General features: G+C 40.0%; 1 protein-coding gene and 1 pseudogene across 1 annotated transcript in view; both read right to left on the bottom strand.

The window, feature by feature from the left end:
• Positions 1–21,613, bottom strand: part of LOC146459710 (polycystin-1-like protein 2) — a 39,879-nt gene that overhangs the window by 5,445 nt on the left and 12,821 nt on the right. The window contains exons 9-19 of the mRNA XM_085089105.1: positions 17,944–18,230; positions 14,777–15,076; positions 13,145–13,553; positions 11,468–12,071; positions 10,152–10,328; positions 9,422–9,547; positions 8,631–8,810; positions 6,040–6,288; positions 4,883–5,614; positions 3,270–3,503; positions 1,121–2,359 (exon numbers count right to left, since the gene is read on the bottom strand). Of these exons, the coding sequence (XP_084945231.1) occupies positions 1,121–2,359; positions 3,270–3,503; positions 4,883–5,614; positions 6,040–6,288; positions 8,631–8,810; positions 9,422–9,547; positions 10,152–10,328; positions 11,468–12,071; positions 13,145–13,553; positions 14,777–15,076; positions 17,944–18,230 (4,537 nt within the window). The remainder of the gene's footprint in view (positions 1–1,120; positions 2,360–3,269; positions 3,504–4,882; positions 5,615–6,039; positions 6,289–8,630; positions 8,811–9,421; positions 9,548–10,151; positions 10,329–11,467; positions 12,072–13,144; positions 13,554–14,776; positions 15,077–17,943; positions 18,231–21,613) is intronic.
• Positions 16,010–17,096, bottom strand: LOC146459711 (uncharacterized; annotated as a pseudogene).

The raw sequence follows: 21,613 nt of genomic DNA, 5'->3' as shown, positions 1-21,613 counted from the left end.
TTCGTCTGGTAGAAAAGATGTGTCCAAATGGATTGTCCTTCTGGGTTTACTATCCGCCGGAAGTCAAGAGGCATAGTCCGTCTTTACGCATACTAGACGATCTACGAGGCGCACATTAAACCAGACACACAATGGATGTTTGCCTAAGGTCGTCCCAAACGGATTACGCGTTTCAGTATAAAAACGGCAAATTATTTTGTAAAAAAAGTCAGCGTTATTAATCAAATATGATCCAATATAAGATTTATAACAAAATGCATATAAGTATTTCTTTGACATTCCACACCGCTGGGGACATTGCCAAGAGTTCGTGTTTGTCAGTCAACTTTAGACAAATAATTGAATAGGTCATTTGTTGATGTTTTATTACATTAATTTTATAAACGATATTGGCTGTTTGGTATAAATTCGAAAATAAACAAGAACGAAACAAATCCAATTCTGATGTTGTGCTCTCTCTTTCCTCACCCTCCCCACCCCCTTCCTCCCTTCCCCCCAAATAATAAAATTTTGGTTTAAAGAAATGCCCTTCCCCCATTTTTTTTTTTTTGTTTGTTTGTTTTGTTTTGTTTTTTTGTTTTTTTTTTACCCCCACCCTACCAGGGTTGATAGTGAACAGCCTCTTATTGCTAATGGTAGTAGGACGGGGGGGGGGGGGGGGGATGGGGAGTCCAATTCGGTCGGTAATCATGTGAGTGATTAACAAAACCCTGATTTTTATAGTCGACTGAATTGGACGAGACGAAGTCCCGTTACCAATTTACGGTATCTAGAAAACGTACGAAATAGAACTAGGTAATAGAAATTGATCTTCAGAGAAGAACAGACAACAATTTTAATTTCGAGATACTTTAAAAGATAACTTATTTCAGTGCATGTGTAGTATTTAGCCTCCCACGCAGTCGTTCATAGAGGACTCGTATTGTCTGATTGACGCTCAAATCGAGGCTACTGGTGGCCAATCAGACTCGGTATTTAGTTTTAGTTGTGATTAGTAAAGCCTGAGCGTGTATGTTTTTACTATTAATAGTTGACATTTATCATATTTTAAAAATGTGTTGTTCGTAGTGTGAACGACGAGTGTCCCTTCCTGGGTTAGAATTATAGCTATACTGCTTACCTTATTAAACTTAGGTAGGCCATCGCGGATCGACGTTGTCATCCTGTAGCGATCATGGTTTCTATTTCCATAACAGACCACCATCATGATGATGACAAACACACAGTACACGAGAAGTTCCACCTTGAAACGTGATACGTTCTTTTTCTTTGTTTGGCGTTTTCGCGTTCGCTCAACTTCAGAAATATCCATCTTCCATAGCTTTCCTTTGGAGAGCACTTGACAATTTTGCTCATTGGTTGAGAGTCTGTGGCCATTCCTTCTCTTCCTGGAAATGGTGGCCAGAAGTAAAGCGATCAGGAAACCTCTAGCAGGTTGCGTGAATGTAAAATCTTGAATGAATGATACAAACATCGAAGACAACCATTGTTCACTGATGCTCTTTCCCCAGACTAGACTGTAGGAGATGGTAACCGTTGCTGAAACAGCCCACATACAGAAACAAAGAGACCAAGCAAAATAAACAAGCCATCCATACGGTGTGCAAGAGAACGTTTGTCGGTTAGAGCTTCCTCTTTTGAACAATAATATGATTAGAATGTTCACTGGTGCAAAGATAAGTGCACTTTGGATTCCAGTGATAACCTGTCTCCAGGACAATTTTAGGAGCCCCAGTTGGATCACCTGTTCGGATTTCCCGTTAATCTCGTAAAACATAGCATTGGCTAGCATGGCTGACAACAATACCGAAAGACAGCAAGATGCTCGCTGTACTCTTGAAAATCTCTCGCTTGATGGCTTTGCCAAAACGGATACCCAAATGTGATTCTCAGTGAGGCCTTTCCACCAGCAATTTAACACCTCTTTGTTGAAGTTTAATTCATCTCTCGAGGTTTCTAAAAACCGCTCTATTTTTCCGTCACCTCTCTCAAGAGCTAACCATTGGTTATTTGAAAATACCCATGAATTCAATGTTTGTTTATCCAAAATGGCCACATCTTCAAGAAACCATGAAGGCCTTTTTCCCGAATTATCGTGTCCAATTCGAACTCCACGCACACAACCCAGAGGCTTTGCCAACGTCAGAAGGAAGACCTCAGTGCTACCACGAGAAAACAGCTGGTCATCCAAGTCTTCTTCGGTGTTGAGATAAAGGATTCCCGTGCTCTCTTCTGAACCGAAAATCTCCATGGCAACTTGCGCTGTTGTACCGGCATTAATCCAGATCCCTGTTGTTATGGTTATTTCATATTTGTATGTGTTTCTTGATGACATGGGAAGTTGTATTGAATGAAAGGTCTAAAAGTCAATAAGATGAACCTTTAGTCATTATACCAATGAATTTGAATCAAATCTACTCAAACAAAGTTAAGATATACAAAAAAGGGAATCAGTAAATCACTCAGACAGCCAACTATCAGGTCGGACACTCGGTTAGCTAATAAATAAGCAGAAGGGCAGATGACTCAAAAGAGGTAGCTACAGACTCCACGTAAAGGCAAGTTACAGTGGTAATTGAGGTGCTAGAATTTACTATTTAGTGCATTTCCACTATAAAAAATGAACAATCTAAACGTTGACTTTGAGGCCTCCGAGACTTTAAAGTAAAATGCATGCTGGGCTTTTAGAAGCATGTGACTAGTACAAAAGCTGCGTCTCTACTGGAGGTCTTTCTAGTCAGATATATCACACCTGTCTGTGTCAGATGGTAAATATGTAGCCAGTGGGCTGCTTGGAAGTTAGTGGGAACCCTTGTCACTTATCAAGATCCATAGGGGTTACAAATCCTGCATGATGCCAGTGTGAAAGTCAACGCCAATTCCAGTGTCAGTGTCAGTGTCAATGTCGATTCAATGTCAGTTCAATGTTGACGTCATTGTCGATATAAGTGACTGCCAAGGTCAATCCAAATGCTTATGACATCGTCAATATCTTCTCTAGTGCTCATGCCAATGCCAATATCAATGTCAATACCAATTCCATTCTCAATGTCAATGACATCTCAATGTTAATGTCAACGTCAATGTGAAGTGTGTCAATAACAATAGAAATGGTTTAAGGTAAGCTAAGTTACATAACAATGTTAACTATATTTTTCCAAGTCTTGTCTCCAAGCTCAGCATAAGTCTCTCTGTTAATGCCTCAGTTATAACTAGCAAGGTCACAGAAGGCTAGCCGGCAATTGCCAACAAAATCTTTATATACTCACTTTCTTAGCAGCATCCTTTCTATCAGCTCTTCTGACTATAGCAATCACGAGGAAATAAACCAAAAAAACTGCCGCTACGGTCCATATGACAGTATGATTTCTTGTTTCGGGGATGTTTTCAATCCCTACGACGACCTGCTTGGCGTCGATTGGATTTGGTTTAACTAGAAGGCTGAATGAGGTCAAGTGGTTGCAGGAACAGACAAGGACTCCATTGACAGTCACATTCCTAACCTGTTAGCAAGACATTATGAAGTCATGAGTAAACCTTAAAATTCAGGCAGTACCGTACTAAACTTCATCAAGTGCTCTCTCCTCGAATAAGCCTAATACTGGATTGATTAATTAATTATATAAAATTGTTACCCTAGCAGCTAAAATAAGGCAAATAGAAGCTAATTTATTTGATTTTTTCACATCTATTCATTCTTCTGATGAAACTTTGTATAACATTTTGGAACAGATCACTGTAACATTTCCCGTTTACCTACAGATCTAATTAAAGCCATCTTCTCTGTCTGTAAACTGTTATGATCTGTCAGCAGTCCGGGGTAGCGTTATTAAAAATTGAACTTTTTCCACTTCTGAGTAATGGTTTACTAACGGTCATACGTGATTATTTTGGGTGGTCGCTTACCGGAAACAGAAAACAAAAGAATATGTGTAAAGAGGTCGCGGTCTGTTAAGGAATTTGAGTGGTGGTCGCTGACGAGAGAGCTCTTAAAACAGTATCTAAGTGAAAAACGGAACGGTTGTTTACGAAGTGGTCGCTTACGGGAGGTGGCCGCTTACGAGAAGTGGTCGCTATGAGAGAGTTGACTGTACAAAAATAACTCCAACACCGACGCACGGGTGTAGAACGGATCCAATGCAAGGTTTCGCTTCTGGTGATCTCTGGTTGAAAGATTCATGTAAGACCGAGGTGACGTATACCAAGTACTGAAAAGACGCGAATGAATCCAATCGATGCGTTGCATTATCCTAGGTAACCACATATCAAATCATACCAGCCTCACATTATCGGTTTCATTTTATGACTGCCTAAACTTACCATCTTTACTTCTACGTTCTCAGGAAGTGTATCTTCAACAGGTTAGGGTATACCAAATATGGGGGTAGTTGTAAAATTTCATACTTAGTTGTGCTAATAAATAGTATGATCACCATAACTAATTGTAACCAATAGACCCTTCCCCAAAATGGCGGCCGAAAATTCAAATAAGTTAAAATTAAAAACGTATACCAGCACTAGAAAGAACACTTTTACTTTAGTAACCCTGCAAAGTCTCAGCACATCAGGTGTAATATCAGCAGAGAAAATGTAAGTTGAAAAATGAAAAATGTACAGACGTTTGCATGACTGGGGGTATGACGTATACCCCCAGCAATACAAACGTCGGTAAATTTGTCAAATTTCATCTTACATTTCCTAAGCTGATATAACACCTAATATGCTGAAACTTTGCAAGGTTACTAAGGTAAAGGTGCTCTTTCCAGTGCTGGTATCAGGTTTTCATTCAGTTTAATTTAGCTCATTCAAATCTGTTGCCGCCATTTTGGAGAAGGGTTATTATAGAGACGGGGCAATTCCATTTGTTGCTATCAAATCTTACCTTGCAGCCTTCTGTTGTCCAAATCTTTCTTCTATAAGACCAGTAAACACAACTGACCAGGGTCGCTTGCATGGTGTAGTTGGTATCGGTTCTTGGATCATACTCAGGAACAACAATTCCTTTTTTGCCTTTTGATGGAGTTGGAGGAGGATCTTTCACGTCAACGCAGGATACCTTTGGTGTCCCGTGTCCGTAACGCGTTCGCTGCTTTCTCTGATTAGGTTTTATCAAGCCTTCATGACTTCGCACCTCAACATAATACTTTCCAGGTTTCTGAGTGAACACTTGAATTGGGGCTTGTCCGCTTGAATTGGGGCTTGTCCGTTTTTCCCATTCATATTTTTCTCGCACCCTTCTCCAAATGCACCACTCATTACTCGAGACAGTCCCATTAAGATCGTGTTCCTGGATGGTTGGTCGATGGCCAAACCTCATAAAAATTACCAAGTTTACAGCCGCGTCCATTGGTTTAATTTCAAGCTGTATTAACGAATATGGAAAAGCGACATTTATCTCGTGAAAACTGGAGGTCATGTTGTTTATGAAATAAAGCTGCTTTTTCTTCGCAGCGCCAGCACTGTTTAAAGGAATTTTGATCAAGATGTCGCTTGGGAGTTGTGATACTTCAACGGTTTTTCTGTTGGCGTCTTTTAAGTCGAGTGTGAAGACCTTGGAATGAATATTTCTGCTCCTGTTGCCCCAGGTAAATGGATTGAATTGCATGGATACCATCTGCAACAATGGAAAAAAATTGCGTTTATGGATTGTGAAACCCTTCACAGTGATGGTATTGGTAGTTTTAAAAAGAAAGCCTAAAAAGTTGCTTAATTCAAATGGACTATAATCAATGACCTTGTGATGTGACTGCAATTAATGATTTAAGAGTTAAATTCTTTAACTTCTTCATTTGAAGAAGAAGCTTACTCTAAAGTGTCTTTTACAATTTAAGTGCAAGCCGACTATATTCAGATCCGAGGTTCGAATCCCGGCCGTTCAAGGCTAATATATATATTTTTTTAACTTGACCAAAGGGTTTTTTTCTTTATTAGTGTCACTGAAACAGTATTAAATGATAAAATATTACACCTTCAGGCGTCCACAGTTCACCAATATAACCACTGAAGAAAAATTACGCAGTTTTAAAAGTACATTTTTACCTGAGTATACAAATTTGTATTATTGGCAATCTGGGAAAGCAGAACCTCCGTCTCATCCGGTAGAACAAACCCTCCGCCATCAGCTTCCATCTGTAATCCAGCCAGTTTAGAAGGAGTGTGACGGCGAAGGACGAAGGTGGTACCATTCGTCCGAATCGATATCTTTTCTTCATCTGGGAGACTTAGCTCAAGTACTGAGTCACTTACGATGCTGACGAGTTGCATGGAATGTGTAACCACACGAACACCCTGTAAAAGCGAAAGACAGTACGTGTTATCCCAACAGCCAAGCAGTACCCCTTGTTTTTATAAGTACAGTGACTTAACGTGGTTTCGTGGAATTGCATTGCGCATTTCGCTTAACCCTGATTTTCACTAGCAACGCAAGCACAAGCGCAAGAACAAGCACAAGAAAAGGAAAAATGTTGATCCTTCTGCTTGTGTTTGTGCTGGCGTCGAAGCCGTTTTCACGGTGAAATAAACACTCTTATGCTTTCGTTTGCGCTTGCGTCTGTGCTTGCGTCGCTATAGTGAAAACCAGGCTTTACTAAGCATTATTTCTTGTATCAGGAATTTTGCAAAATAAGGCGTTTTCATTGAATTGCATTGCGTAATCCGATTAAGCCTGGTTTTCACTAGCGACGCAAGCACAGGAGCAAGGACAATCATAACAGCTTTATGTCAAGTGAGAACGAACACGACATAAGCACAAGAAAAGGAAAAAAAATCATCCTTCTGATTGCACTTTCGCTTGCGCTTATGCTTGCGTCGAGGCCGTTTCTACGGTGAAATAAGCACTCATATTAAATAGAAGAAAAAGTTCTCGCAGTTATATACGCAACCAGACTGTTGCAAAAAACCTGAAAAAATTCAGGCTTGAACGGGATTTGAACCCATGACCTCTGCGATGCCGGTGCAGTGCTCTGCCAAGTGCTCTACCCGTTCAAGCCTGAATTTTTTTCAGGTTTTTCGCAACATGCACAGTCTGGTTGCGTATATAACTGCGAGAACTTTTTCTTCTATTTAATCTTTCATCCGCAGTGCATATACATGCTACACATGTATTTCATATTTAAGCACTCATATGTTTGCGCTTGTGCTTGCGTCGCTAGAGAAAACCACTTACTCATCATAATTCCTTGTATAATTTAAGTCAGAAATTATGCAAAACAAGGAAAAGTTGAAAGTTAACTTTCCTGCAATATATCGCCATGATGAAACTAACTGAATAATAGAGCAATTTTAACATCTGGAGACGTCCAGTGAAACAGGTAATATTTTTTTTTTGTAAATGCACAACATCGTGGAGAGTCCATTTTGCATGCTTGGAGTAGATTTTGTTTTGACAACAACTTCGGTGTTTTTCAGATGAAAACGAATTAGCATACGAACGGCATAATTTTCGTCATATGAAGAGGAGTGAGGTTTGTATCGAAAGTCTAGTCCAGCCTCGCTTCTACTCAAAGGCCAGGCCACTAAGCATACAACTATGACATGGGTTTATTTATTGAATATAATGGGGCTTGCCGTAATCCTTTAGGAGAAGAATATCGATCTACGACTTAAATTATCCACACAAGCATGACTTCGATCAAACCAGACGTAATAGAGAGCTTAAGCAACGACGACGGTGACGGCAACGACAACGCCACAAAACAATAGGTTTAATGAGCAAAAACAATCGCTTTGCACAAGCGTTTTAGATTTTGGTACATTTCTTTGCCGTCCTCTGCAAAACACCAACGCGAAAGGACCACATTTAAGGTTTTGTGGAGAACGTCAACGGACGACGCTGAATTTTTTATTCTCTTACTTAACTTGTATGCCACTTCTACCAATTTGGTTACTGGATAGTTCGCCATTTTTGTAAAAGTTGAGCGAGTTGAAATAATCGCGAAGTAGCTCAGATAAAATAAAGATATATTTTCGGGTAACGTTTTCGTCGTCGTTGCATGAGCTCCCTAATATTCCGTGAGCGCACTCCTACACAGGCGCATGACGCAAGAAAAAACGGAGAAGGATGGGCAATGCAACAGAATAGAATCCCCTTTTATTCCGATCAATAGACCGGCAATAATTTCGCTTTCCCAGACAAATTCGAGTCGTTCACCTTTTGTTAAGCACCGGGTCTTCTGAATAAATTCGCGATGATTTATACTCTTTTAGTGTGTAATGTGGCCGAACTATCCAGGAGCTAACGTCGTAGGGGCGACATTAGAGTTCGGAAAGAGAAAGGTACATCAATTAATCATCATGCGTTCACGCTCTCCTTAAAACCTTTCATTTGGTCATTTCACGTTGTTGTTTTGTAGAGGACTGCAAAGAAGTGTACCAAAGTGTATAACGCACGTGAAGAGCAAGTGTTATGCTAATTAAAGCTATTGTTTTCTGACGTTCTCGTTAACGTCGTCGTTGTCGCTGCTTAAGGTCCCTAATTAATACGAGAGATCCGTAGATCAAGACTTAGCGATACCAAAGAGTTTAATCTGAATTATGCTAGGTTATAATTGCATAAAGTCGTCTCTCTTTTCTCACATTTCGCACATAATTAAAGTAAGGTCAGTTTTACAAGGTTACGAAACGCCTCTTACCTGTGGAGCACCGGGTGAATTCCCTGAAGCAAACTGTGCTCCGGCCTTAAGCATGTTGTTTAGGCATGAAGCCACGTTCTGTGCAGTCCTTACAATCAGCGGTGTATCAGTTGTATTCTTCGCTTGGGCCTTGGACATCAACAGTGACGCCATGTTGTGGACTTGAGTGAGTGAAGAATTCTAGACCGAGAAATAAATTTATTTAGCAAATTTCTCTTGTCATACCTTCTCCTAAACGATCAAAAAAATATACGGCAATCACTAACTCTTTTGGCCTCTGATTGGTCTAGGGATAAGAGGTAATGATTACAAACAAAACAGTGACGCGGTTCGTGACGTAACCGTAATCAGAACATAAATTTGCAGCTGTACGTCTGAATAAGACGAGAATAAACTCTTACTTAACCGTTGGACGTACAGGGAGGTGGGTGGGGGAGGGATTGGACATATTACCCTCTCACTTCGATCATAGTTTTTATTTGGGGAGAAGCCCTTTCTTTTTGGAATACAATCTCACGTAACCATGGTAACTAAATCTTGATAAGGGTGTCGACCAAAATGTTCAGTTTTTCATATAAACTTTGAAAAGTGTTGTTTTCTATACCATTTTTACATTTCTATTCTATTTTAGCCGCCCTTTATCAGTGTCAATTAATTTTAGTTCAGTTGAAGTGATTTTAATTTCTGGAAACAGAAAAATGTTTGATGCATTCAGTCTTGATGGGGTTAAACAGAGAATTGTCTTCGCCTGTATATGTACGCAAACATCAAGTCATTCAAACACTACTTACCAGACAATTAACAGACACTGTGTTGGTATCTTGAGTCGCAAAGCCAATTACAAACGAAACTTGTAGAAGGCCTGGTAAGTTTTTCACTACTAAAGAAGACATCTTTTGCACAATGAATTCATTAACCTGTCAAAATAAATAGGGTAATGCTATAAAATGAAGTATGGAGTGGGCAAAGCATAACATGGAATTAATTGAAGACATGATACCGAATGTGCGGTCTTCGGGCTTGTTTTGGTTTTGCTTTACTACTCTTTGTCATTGGTTAACAAAACTCGCACCACTTTCCCAGCCTATGAGAAACAAAACCAAACCTAACAACGACTTTTCCGCGCCTTGGCACCGGTTACATGTATTTTCTCCGCATTCTCAATGGTTCGTGTTAGAGTAACCATTTGGTTTGGTTTTTTACGCTCCAGGGCTGGCATCTGGCATTACAATGTCTCACTGGGGCATTTACTCTACCTGCCTTCAGATTAGATATAAATTTTTGTAAAAGCTGCATTAAGTGGGCACCCTCGAGGAACACTCTTTACCTCTACAACAAAAACAACAAAAACAATTTATTTACAAATTCAGACGGTATAAGGGGCTTGTCCCGCAAATAGCCACAAAGCTAGTCGAGACGAAACAAGACGAGCACGAGAACATAATGGAAAATAATAATACAATAAATTACAAACATGCTGGAAAACATGCCGTTTTGTTAATTTGATTGAATACTCTTTACCTCTGTTTTGTTGCTTGGATTGAATGTTGAGTCTTGTGAGATTGCTTGTAGCACAATGGTAGCTATTCCCGCCGCCTTGTTCAAGTTGCCGAGCTTGATTGCTTTATTCAGAATGCTATCATTGGCGAAGAGCAAACTGTTCAATTTTTTGGTGCTTAACGTCTTTGCTGGCATCACCTTAGAATGGAATGAAAATACTTTTTAAATGCATACAACATTCATTAAAGCCTCTAGAATTCAAAACGATGGAAGAGGGTGTTGTCTACTTATTGCTTATTTGCTTTATTGGAACGAATGTTTAGGAAGCTTTGATGTGGAAGGTAGACATCCTCACCAAATCCCCTTCCCGTTATTCGCAAGCACTCCTAGTCATACAAGGTGCGTAGGGTTAACAGGAAACAGTTCTGATATAGCTTTAGCTTGGTGTAGGTGCTGTTCCGGGTTGACCGCCACACGCTATTCAAGCATGGTGATGGCATTTCTAGCTCAGCTGAGTACATTCCGAATTTTAATGCCTGCTCCTCCATCTTGTCTCATGGGAAGGCTGTTTAATGGGCTGATTCTGTTTTCTTGAGGCGAACACTTAATCCAACCTGCTAAGCTAGCTGGTCTTACCCTGTATGTGGTTATATGTGCGAGAGAGCTGCCCAAGACCACCTGGCAGTGCGGGATACAAATCTTCAAGTGTGGAGACCAGGGTCCACCTAATGCCCCGCCCTTGATCTTCTGTGGTGCCCCCACATCACCCAGCCAATGACTAAGTTAAAGAGCAATACCGACATGATGTATCCCAGCTTCACGCCGGTCTAAACCTCAAGCTGACTGTTTGTGCCACAAGGTTCAATCAGGACACAGTCTTGTAATATTCGAAAGCGCAAACGCACATCGAATGCAGAATGAGATACGCACGCGCATTTCAGTATCACAAGATGGCGGCAATCTTGTTCCCAGTGTCCGTTACCCTAGACCAGCAGTCGGGAAACGATGACTCTGGGATCGAGATTAAAGCTGGACGCCATCTTGGTTTAAATTTATACAGTAGAGGCATGGAACGAGTATTTTTCGTCTTTGCATTGTCCCAGTTAACACGTGTGAAATGCAAATAAAAGCACAAGGAAATGAAAAAATATTCGATTCTTGCTTTGGCGCTTGCGTTTGCGTTGCTCGTGTGAAGCAACCTTGAGAGGGACTTCACGCAAACACGACGCTGACGGCAACGAGAACATCAATAAAGAAAAGGCTTAATGTATGGCGTTAAGTCCTTAAATAATGAACATCAATCAAAACCTATAGTATAAGGTTTACATTTTACTCACCTGAATAGACGACTTGACAACTGGGGCAGAGGCACCTTCCTTATCAGTCACAGTAACGGTAATATTCAACGTATAATTATTTGACAAGAATCCTGATGGTAGCTGGGAAATAACTGAATTGTTCAAGCCATGGTAAATGACACCGTGCAGACCGTTATAATTAAGCTGATACTGAAACAGGAACGACAAGGGTTCGTTGTTGCTTGTCCAACCATTGCAACTTAGAGTGAAGTTAGTCTCCAGTGAGATTCCCGATGCTGGTTCTATGAAGCATCGTTCTCCTTTCGGTGGCAACGACGTTGTGACATTGTATGCACTCAGTCCTAAAAAGCCATCTGTGGTCTGAACAGTCACTATTAAGCGGTAATTCCTACCTTGGACAAGTGAATTCTTTTTTATAACAATGACACCTGGAGTTATTGCCACCATTGTCAAATTGACTCTTTTTCGAGGAATCATGCTGTTTTCATGGATAGTCGATTGATTTTCCTCGTAGAGTATCCAATCATAGGCCGTGATATCAGAGCACTGTGAACCTCGACAGGTTGCTCCAATCCGCAATGGTATTGACGAAACAGACGTCTGTCCACAGTTTTCCAGGCATCTAAACATAACAAAAACAAGGGGTTTTTTATCTTGGAAGATTCCCAGGAAATGAAGAGACCAAAACTTTTAATTTTCAGCTTTAAGAGTCATGAAAGATGACAAATTCCAATTCCAATTCGATGTGGAAAGTGTTCCCCAACTAGCGCTCAGCGCTTAATACATTGACGCTTAAACAAAGTTATTTATTTACTTTAATATTTGCAAGAATCCGCGCAATCGGGACGACGGCATTTATTTGTCCCATGAGTATTTGAATTTAGCGCTAAAGGGCAAGACTTAATTAGCTCAAAGATGTGCTTTGTTTTTTAGATACATCGTGCTCTCTGTAAAAATTCTTATCACTTCCCCTCGATGAAAGCTGAAGTTTTAGCGGAAACGTTGGGATTTTAAACATTTTATCAACATATATTTTTAACCCGAGTAACGTTTTATTATTAATCGACCTGGTTATAGGCTCATTTTTACACAAGTTTAACAACAGCAACAATGACAATGACAATAACAATGACAATGACAATGACAATGACAATGACAATGACAATGACAATGACAATGACAATGACAATAACAATAACAAAAACAATAAAAACAACAATATCTATGACAATGACAATGACCAAGGCCCGTTCACGCGTATACGTTAACGTTTATAAACGTATATTTTTTTGTGCGTTTAGGCCTCCCGTCCACACGTAAACGACGTAAACGATCTCTGTAAACGGCCATTTTAGAAAACGCCCTCCAGCAATGCACGTCTATCTACCCTCGTGTGGACGACACAACTTGTAAACGCTTATGTCACAGTACATGTACGCATGCTCAGTCAAGATTTCATGGCAATTCTGGTTCTCAGACAGCCTCATTTTATTCTTTAATGCTACATTTGCAGCTTTCCTATCGTTTACGTGTGGATCAGGGGTAAAGGATATGTTGGTTGATCGTCGTTTACGTGTGGGCAGAAAACTTTGTATACGTTTACGAGCGTAAACGTATACGTGTGGACGGGGTCAAAGACAACAACAACAACACCAAATAACAATATTCTTAAATGAGCAGACTCAGACAACTTACTTTTGGGATATCTCTGGAGGATCTCCTTTAACAAAATAAACAAGTTGATTTGCTTTTGAAGAACAGCTGCTTTTGCCAACGGTCAGGTTGACAATCAGTGTTTCACTGGTATTACGGACATAATTACTGTCAATTGTAATGACACGACCTGAAGCACTCCGTAAGTCTTGAACGTCAAAGTAGTTTAACTCTGGAAGGAAATCTCCGGAGAGTAGCTGTATACTGGATATACTTTGACCTTTTGTTTTTCCGTAACACCAGGCAAAGTTCATTCCTTCGTTGTTACCAGGTATATGGTCATAGGAAAGCGAAGCGTTTAACGTAAGGTTTTTGTTGAGAGCACGGAAAATCACGACTCCTCCGGAGATGACTGGAACGAGGTTAATTCTTCCTTTGCAAGACAGTTTTGCTAAAAAAAAAAAACAATAGATGGAGACCTAAATATTTCGTTGTTATACTTAAATGAACTAAGTTTAGATAACTTCAGAACCTTCCATACTAATGCGTTTTCAAAAGTCTCCGTTTTCTTTTCGCCGAAAACGTCGCAAAACTGATTTTCTTGGTATGATGTGGTGTGGTACGGTGTGGTATGGTATGGTATGATGCGGTATTGAATTGTATGATATAGTCGATTTAAATGTTCTTACAACATAGCCAGTCTTATATTAAAGTCTTATTCATGCTGACAGTTTCGATGACTGTCAGCCATCTTTATCAAAACTTGAAAAGCATGAAAAGTGTCAGAAGCCTTAAATAGGCTTTTGGAGGTGTTGATTATTGCGATAAATGCGCAAAGTCACTTATTAGACGGAGAAAGCTGATAGGCTCCCTCGTCCCTGTTCATAGTACTAGTGTTCGATCTAATACATATGCTTTCTTTAATCCATCCCTTAAACTTGTCGCCGTCCCGCTCAACTATTTCACTTGCTTCCCAATTCAAAATATGATTTTTCTGACAGACGTGGTCTGTTATGGCTGATTTATAGTGTTCATTGGTAGAGGCTATGCGGGTAGTCCTTGTGAAATTTCCGTTAGAGAGCGTCTAATGAGTGACTTTGCGCATTTATCGCAATAATCAACACCTTCAAAAGCCTATTTAAGGCTTCTGACACTGTTCATGCTTAAAGATGGCTGACAGTCATCGAAACTGTCAGCATAAATAAGACTTTAATATAAGACAGCTATGTTGTAAGAACATTTAAATCAACTGTTCAGTTATCTAGCCTGATGAATTTCTTCAAGAATTGTATGATATAGTTTTGTATGATATGTGGTATTATGGAACGGTTTCATACCAAAGGATATGTTTGCGCTTTTTTCAAGACTTCAACTAACTTTTTGAGAGTGGGTAAAGCCAAAGTGTAAATATTTAACCTTTAACTACTAAGCAGTACTTTCCTGTCGTAAAATAGAATTAAATTAGTTTAGGGCAATGAGGACTACTGTTCTACTACTTCCCCGGGCTTACTATCCCTGTGAAGGAAATTTGGTTTGCCGAGGTAAAAAATATATGTATATCTGACTTCGGCGGATTTGAACACACGACCTCTGAATACATCAACAGAGGTATCCTGTCGTGCTGGTGATAACGTCGTACAAATAGTTATAGTATCGCAATTTTAACAATATTACCTCTCTTGGAGCATCTAAAGGGCATTTCAACTGCTACGTCTCTGCGGATCTGTATGTCTCTCGCTAGCGTTTCGCTTGTAATCACCACACTGTTTTGATAGGTGATCGTGTCGCCCTCGGTGGAATTTTTTGTCGAGCAGCTTTTCAACGGGACCTTTAACCAGACATGTGTCATGTTTGAATTTGTTTCTCTATCCAGAGTACATCTATGGTCCAGCAGAGTGACTTTTTTATTTGTCAAATCTTTTGTCAGATTCATGTATACGACCATCTCTTCATCGCCGCACACAACTGTCAATCCTGCATGTGAAGCAAAAGCAACCCTCAGAAAATGGTAACATTTAATTTGCTTGGAAATGGAACAATTCAATGCGGAAGATTATTTACAATAATTCATGTAACTGAGCACAAGACCAAATAAAGTTATTCTATTTTTCTACTTAACTCTATTCTACTCTACTTTACTCCACTCCTTTCCATTCTTCTATACTCTACTCTACTCTACTCTGTTCTGTTCTGCTCTACTCTACTCTACTCTACTCTACTCTACTCTACTCTACTCTACTCTACTCTACTCTACTCTACTCTACTCTACTCTACTCTACTTTACTCTACTCTACTCTACTCTACTTTACTCTACTCTACTCTACTCTACTCTACTCTACTCTACTCTACTCTACTCTACTCTACTCTACTCTACTCTACTCTACTCTACTCCGACTCTACTTTACCCATCTCTGCTCTGCTCCACTCTACTCTACTCTACTCTACTCTACTCTACTCTACTCTACTCTACTCTACTCTACTCTATTCTACTTAACTCTACTCTACTCTACTCTAACCTGCTCTACTCTACTCTACTCTACTCTACTCTACTCCACTCCACTCCACTCCACTCCACTCTACTCTACTCTACTCTACTCTACTCTACTCTACTCTACTCTACTCTACTCTACTCTACTCTACTCTACTCTACTCTACTCTACTCTACTCTACTCTACTCTACTCTACTCTACTCTACTCTACTCTACTCTATTCTTTAACAAATGGTAAACACCATAGCATGTACTATTGAGTTATGGGTGCACGCGGGAGGTTGCTAAGCACAAAAGAAGCGTAAGAGTCGCACGAGGCGATAGCCGAGTGCGACTCTAGCTTCTTGAAACTCGGGGGAAAAAAAGTAGACAACCGTCCAAAGTTATTAAAACACGAAGGTCTGAATTTCACATCGATTCAGAGAATGAACCGTTGAAAACACACATTTTGAATGGTGTATTCGCTGAAGAGCGATTTCGTTGCCACTTGTTTTGCCTGGAACGACGTGGATTGCCGAGAAGTTTCTGATGGCTGGCTGTGATTGTTGGCAGAAGGAGAACTGAAGGCTCTCGACAAGACTTGGCTACAGTTATGGAGCTGTGAGGTCGAAGGCCTCGAATTGTAGCTTACCAGAGTATGCTCACTGCGGTGTCCAGAAATGGCCATTTTGTGGTGGTTTGAAATCCCGGCGTTGGACCAGAGAGTGATGGCAGTGGCTCTTACACAATGGTTTGTGTAGACTTTGGATAAACGTGCTTCTTCGCTGATGGCATTTTAGCGAGGCTGTTTATTCCAAGCGGTCGTGCTTCGTACCAAACGGTATCTAGAGCCATGCTATTTTTCTTGGGATATTGAAAAAACGCAGTGCACTTTGGATTGACCTTCTGGAGATACAATTTGAGGGCCTTGTAGCCGTCACCTTGGTCTTCGGTCTCATACATTCTGGCTTCTTTTTCCGTGCTTTCAACGTCCTTAAGCCCTCCAGGATGATTGTTTGACAATTCATCGTGACTCATGGTTGCGTAATTTCTTCCAGCCGCATCGGTTTCGAACTTGAAAATGCTCGTTGTCAAGCTTCTTTGCCCTTTAATGTCCCTTCTGCAGAAAAACAGGACGACATGAAACCAAACGTTTCTCAGCGAGGAAAGCAGTGACGACAAGGACAACACTTCACTTGATTTCAGCTTCTGGAGGTCTTCTTCCTCGATAGCAGGTTTGTGCGAGACATTTTCTTTGCCGCTTCGTTTTAGATTTTTTATTTGCGCATCTAGCATGAGGTTTGATTTTGCAAATCTTGGGTCAGTTGAAATTTGTAGGCCTCTGCTAAATGGCGGGGCATTGAGGGATCTTTCTATCGAATGGCGAAATCCCAGCAAGGTAGATTTACTGTAATCTTCGCCCTTTTTCGTTCTCGCTTCTGCATAAAATCTGCGAAGGTTTTGATCCAGCTGACCTATTTTCATCGCTTCAAATGGGGTTTGAATTTGTTTTTCTGCACACCATGCTAAATATAAAACAAAAGGAAACGGACTATCAAAATTTGGTTTGTAATTGAACTTAACTCTTTAATATTTTTTCATCTGTTATCAAAGTAAGCGCTTTTTAAAATCATGAAGTAAAAAAAAAACAAATTGAAAACGTAATTTCGTCGACATTGTCAGCGCATTAGCATTTTATTGGGTTTATTCATATCTTTACAAAAACAATTTCTTTAATAAGTCGTTTTGTCTTTATCGTAAAGCCTATTAATGAGTTCCAACTGAGCTTTAATAACCTGCTGTTTACCTTTAAATGTGGACACAGACCAGTTTGTGACTTCTTTCGTCTTTTTTGAGTGTCCTTCACTTATAAGGTCGTCAAGATCGCTTTCGCTTAGACTTGCGAATCTCTTTGCAGGTGGCTCGGCAAAAATACTCCCAAATAGGTCGAAGGATGGATATTCTGTTTCTTCTTCAGACAACTGAGAGGACAGTTTAGCATTTTTGGCCGAAGGAATGTCAGCCATTATTTTGGAAAAAATCTCTGTCAAAATATTTGCTTTATAAACATTTGCACACACGTCAGCAGCACACTCCCATGGGCAAATAGTAGATGCTGAATTGACCAATCAGAGCGCGCGCTTTGCTTTAGTTATGTTATAAACTCTACTCTACTCTACTCTACTCTACTCTACTCTACTCTACTCTACTCTACTCTACTCTACTCTACTCTACTCTACTCTACTCTACTCTACTATACTTTACTTTACTCTACTCTACTCTATGCTATTCTACTCTACTCTTCTCAAAACTTCTCTACTACACTCATTAGTGTTGTAAAGTAATCAGTTGAGTTTAAGAACAAAAACTCACCCTTTGCTTGTTGTATTAATCTTGTCCTATTTATCTTTACGGGCCCAATAGTGACAGAGTGTATATGCTGAGGAGAAACATTCTTGCTTTCATGGCCATTGCCAGAGTCATGGACGCATCCCTTTAAGCAGCGCGATTTGCTGTCATCCTTGTGGCAGGCTACAACATCACAGTGCAAGTACACCATCGCTTCCCCTTTCCAAAAACGGAACGCATTCAGCTCAAACCGTTGAACACTGCTTTTCTCATAACGATACACCATTTTCGGATCTTTATCGTTTTTGCAACTGAGTGGAGAAGAAAGAACAAAAAAAGATGACAAGATAACACTAATTGGAAAATAAATGTGAGATAAGGACGGTGCCTACTTCTGTTACTGCGCATACGTTCTGCGCATCTTGAGGTGGTCCGAGAAAGTTGGACTTTTTAACGGTGGTGTCTACTAAAACAGGAATATTTGGCAAGGGTTTTTTAGTTCTGAAAAGAACATTAGGGGTAACCACGCATTTCTAAGAGATAATGAAGCTTCAATTTGGGAAAAAATGCCATACATCTGGCGCTTTTTAGAATTGCTATTGCTTAACTATCTCTAAAATATGCGTGGTTACCCCCAATTTTCTTTTTGGATTTCAATAGCCCTTGCAAAGATCTGCTTTTCCAGCATAGTCACGAGCCACGCAAAAATACCTCAGTATTAGTAGACACCGTCGTTAATGACAGATATATATATTTTGAGTCAGTGATACAGGCTTACTCTGTTTATATTTATTTATTTATTTTTTCATTTTCCGATTATCCCTGGGTCACTGACAAACAAAATTCAGCCACTATGACACATATTGGTCTGCATTTTCACCATGGAGTCGTTTCTAAGATTTTTCCCAAGATTACACAGTACAGGTGTAATTTCTGCTATCATGAACACAGGCTAACTTTAGCTTCTAGGTGGCATCGCTATTTAAAACTGAAACTCCGGTTCCTTGACAAGATAAAGTCGAATCTCCATGTGCGACAACCTCTCATAAGCGACCACCTCCCATTAGCGACCACCTATCCAAAACACCAAATTTTCCCAAGCAAAGCCGTATTGTTGGAACCTCTCATAAGCGACCGCGACCACTTTTTGATTATAATTTGTCATTGTCTTTAACCTCTTCTAAGCGACCACTTGACACATAGTCAGACACAGTCTGATTTCCATGTCCTCTGTATGTGCCAGGCTTTTCACAGTTTACGAGGAACTTTAAGTGACAACCTAGCACTGTTTGTATTGGAACTAGGAAGCGGTATCCAATAAATTCTCTTAGAATAAGTAGATATGCCAGACCCGTTCCCGAAGGAGTCCCCCTCTAGTTCGACTCTCGTAGGCGACCACCTCCCGTAAGCGACCACTAGCATCTTGGCATTTTGGGTTGGACGGAAGGTTCGACTGTATTAATTCAGATCTACAGTGGTTGCCTTAAGAGTAACTGACTGAAGACCATAGTATAATTAATTTCTTGTAAAATCCACCGATTAATTTCCGCGGCTTCTCATTGGACACAACACGGCGCGTGCGACGAGAAAAACAAGGAAACGACGTGACAGTTTTTGTTCTTAGTTGTTGAAATACAATAATAGTTTAATAAAATCTAGTAAACTAGAATACAAAATCTAGTAAAGTTCAAGCTATTTTGCAGTTATTTGGCTGCAATCGCGCCATGACCATCATTGCCTTTTTTGTCGTTTCCACCGTAAGCCGCGCCGTTTCAGAATTAATCGTAGGGTTATAAAATAAATAAACCATTTAACGGCTTGATTAAATATCGCAATACAATAGATCGTTTTCACGTGACATCACGCATTGGCCCACCGCCATATTGGTGTACCACTTTTGATTGCGTAATACGGCATTGGTATGTTACAACTACAATTCCCACTAGTAAAAATGGATTTAAACAAAAGTGAATCAAGCTCCGAGGATAATTCGAAGGTTGCCTATTCTTTTTTGATTTCTGAATATGCTAAGAAGCTGGATTTGCCGGTCAGAGATCGATATTTGCAGAAAATATCCACAATCGGAATCGATCCAATGTTGATCGGAGGGAAACACTTTCAGCCTGACTGTTTACCTCCGGTCGAATCCACAGATATCTTGTGTTATCTCGTTTTGGAGACAAGCTTCTACACTCATTATTTGACATATACTGCTACTATTTTTTTCTTAATCCACAGTGTATTCTTTTCCGAATTCAGCGATAGTTTAATGCTATGGTGCTACTTTAATATAACGAAAGTTTAAGCTTTTTCATACGATTTATAGTTTTTGAGTTTTGACGTTTCGCGCACAAGTAATTGAAATTTTCCGGCGTGTAATTTAACGAAAATTCAGTTACGCGTTCACAAGCTGTTGCATTCATTTGCCTGTATCTCTCGTATTATTTGTCCTATGCTGTTACTTTTTTTTTAATCCATAGTGTATTGTTTTCCAAATTCAGCAAAAGTTTAAGCTTCTTCATACGATTTATAGTTTTTGAGTTTTGACTTAGCGCGCCCAAGTCATTGAATTTTTCCGGTGTGTAATTTAACGAAAATTAGGTTACGCGTTCACAAGCGAAACTATCTTGTGTCCCAAATGTAATGTTGGAACCCAGTCAATATTAAATTTATCCCAGCTTTTAGCCGCTCTTCCTGAAACGAACTGCTTTTCGCAAACACGATCGTGCTCTAAGCTTTCTTCGGTGAGGTCGTCACGACTTATCGCTGAAATCCAGCGCGATCTTCTCTCCTCTGACAATTCTTAAGCTTTTTCACCTTGATTTGTAACGATGGAAGGCACCCTTGCAAAGTATATCCTTTTATCTCGTCCACTCTTTCAGCCACAGCCAACGATCAGACACAAAACCATGTTCTTCGCAAGCGCCGCTACAAGTTTGTTTACAATTTTGGTACACCAATATGGCGGCATAGCAACGGTAGTCAAGGATTTGGTCACGTGATTGAAAACGATCTATACCCGCGACTTAAAGATTGTCTTTCAAGAGGGCCTTAGTGGGAGGAATAGCTTTGACGGTTCACGGTTTAATACCAAGGGGAAATTTCTTCCATGCGTTCAAGGTAATATTAACTTTCGCGTTTTTTTTTTTTTTAATATTAACAATTGTGTCCTGGAGGTTGTTTTTTTCAGTCAGAAACACTTTATTAATGTAAACATCACTATATTTTAAAACCGGAAGTTGTCAGTTTAGACCCAAATTAAGCGAAAAAAACCATAAAGAGACGATACTTGGAAACATGGAAACCTATTTACCAGTTAAAACGATTCTTTAAGGGACAGAAGTCTAGGATGAGTAGGCTGTTTAACGGCTGACGGTTAACCCCTTTAGACACTCTTTTTCTGCAATCCTGGCCAATTGATTTTAGGGACACTGATTACTTGGCTCTTTTGAAACTTTTTTCACTTAACTTTGCCTCAACAGAATCAACATTTGTGGAATCCCCCCGCCCACCTTCTGTTCAATGTCGAGGATTTACACTTGTAGGTATCACACGCAAACATTGGTTTTTGATCATCAACATTGTAAGGGGGAGGGGGCGAGGTGGCAACCTGTCTAGATCGGCCTCACTTAGGCCTCCTTCCCAAACATTTTGGCCGGGATCATTGTACATGTAGATCTCTGCAAAACGTCAA

Source organism: Pavona decussata, unplaced genomic scaffold (assembly GCF_977016875.1).
Source record: "Pavona decussata unplaced genomic scaffold, jaPavDecu1.1 SCAFFOLD_217, whole genome shotgun sequence".
Lineage (NCBI taxonomy): Eukaryota > Metazoa > Cnidaria > Anthozoa > Scleractinia > Agariciidae > Pavona > Pavona decussata.
Note: the sequence above shows the minus strand (reverse complement) of the source record. Positions and strands in the feature narration are given on the sequence as shown.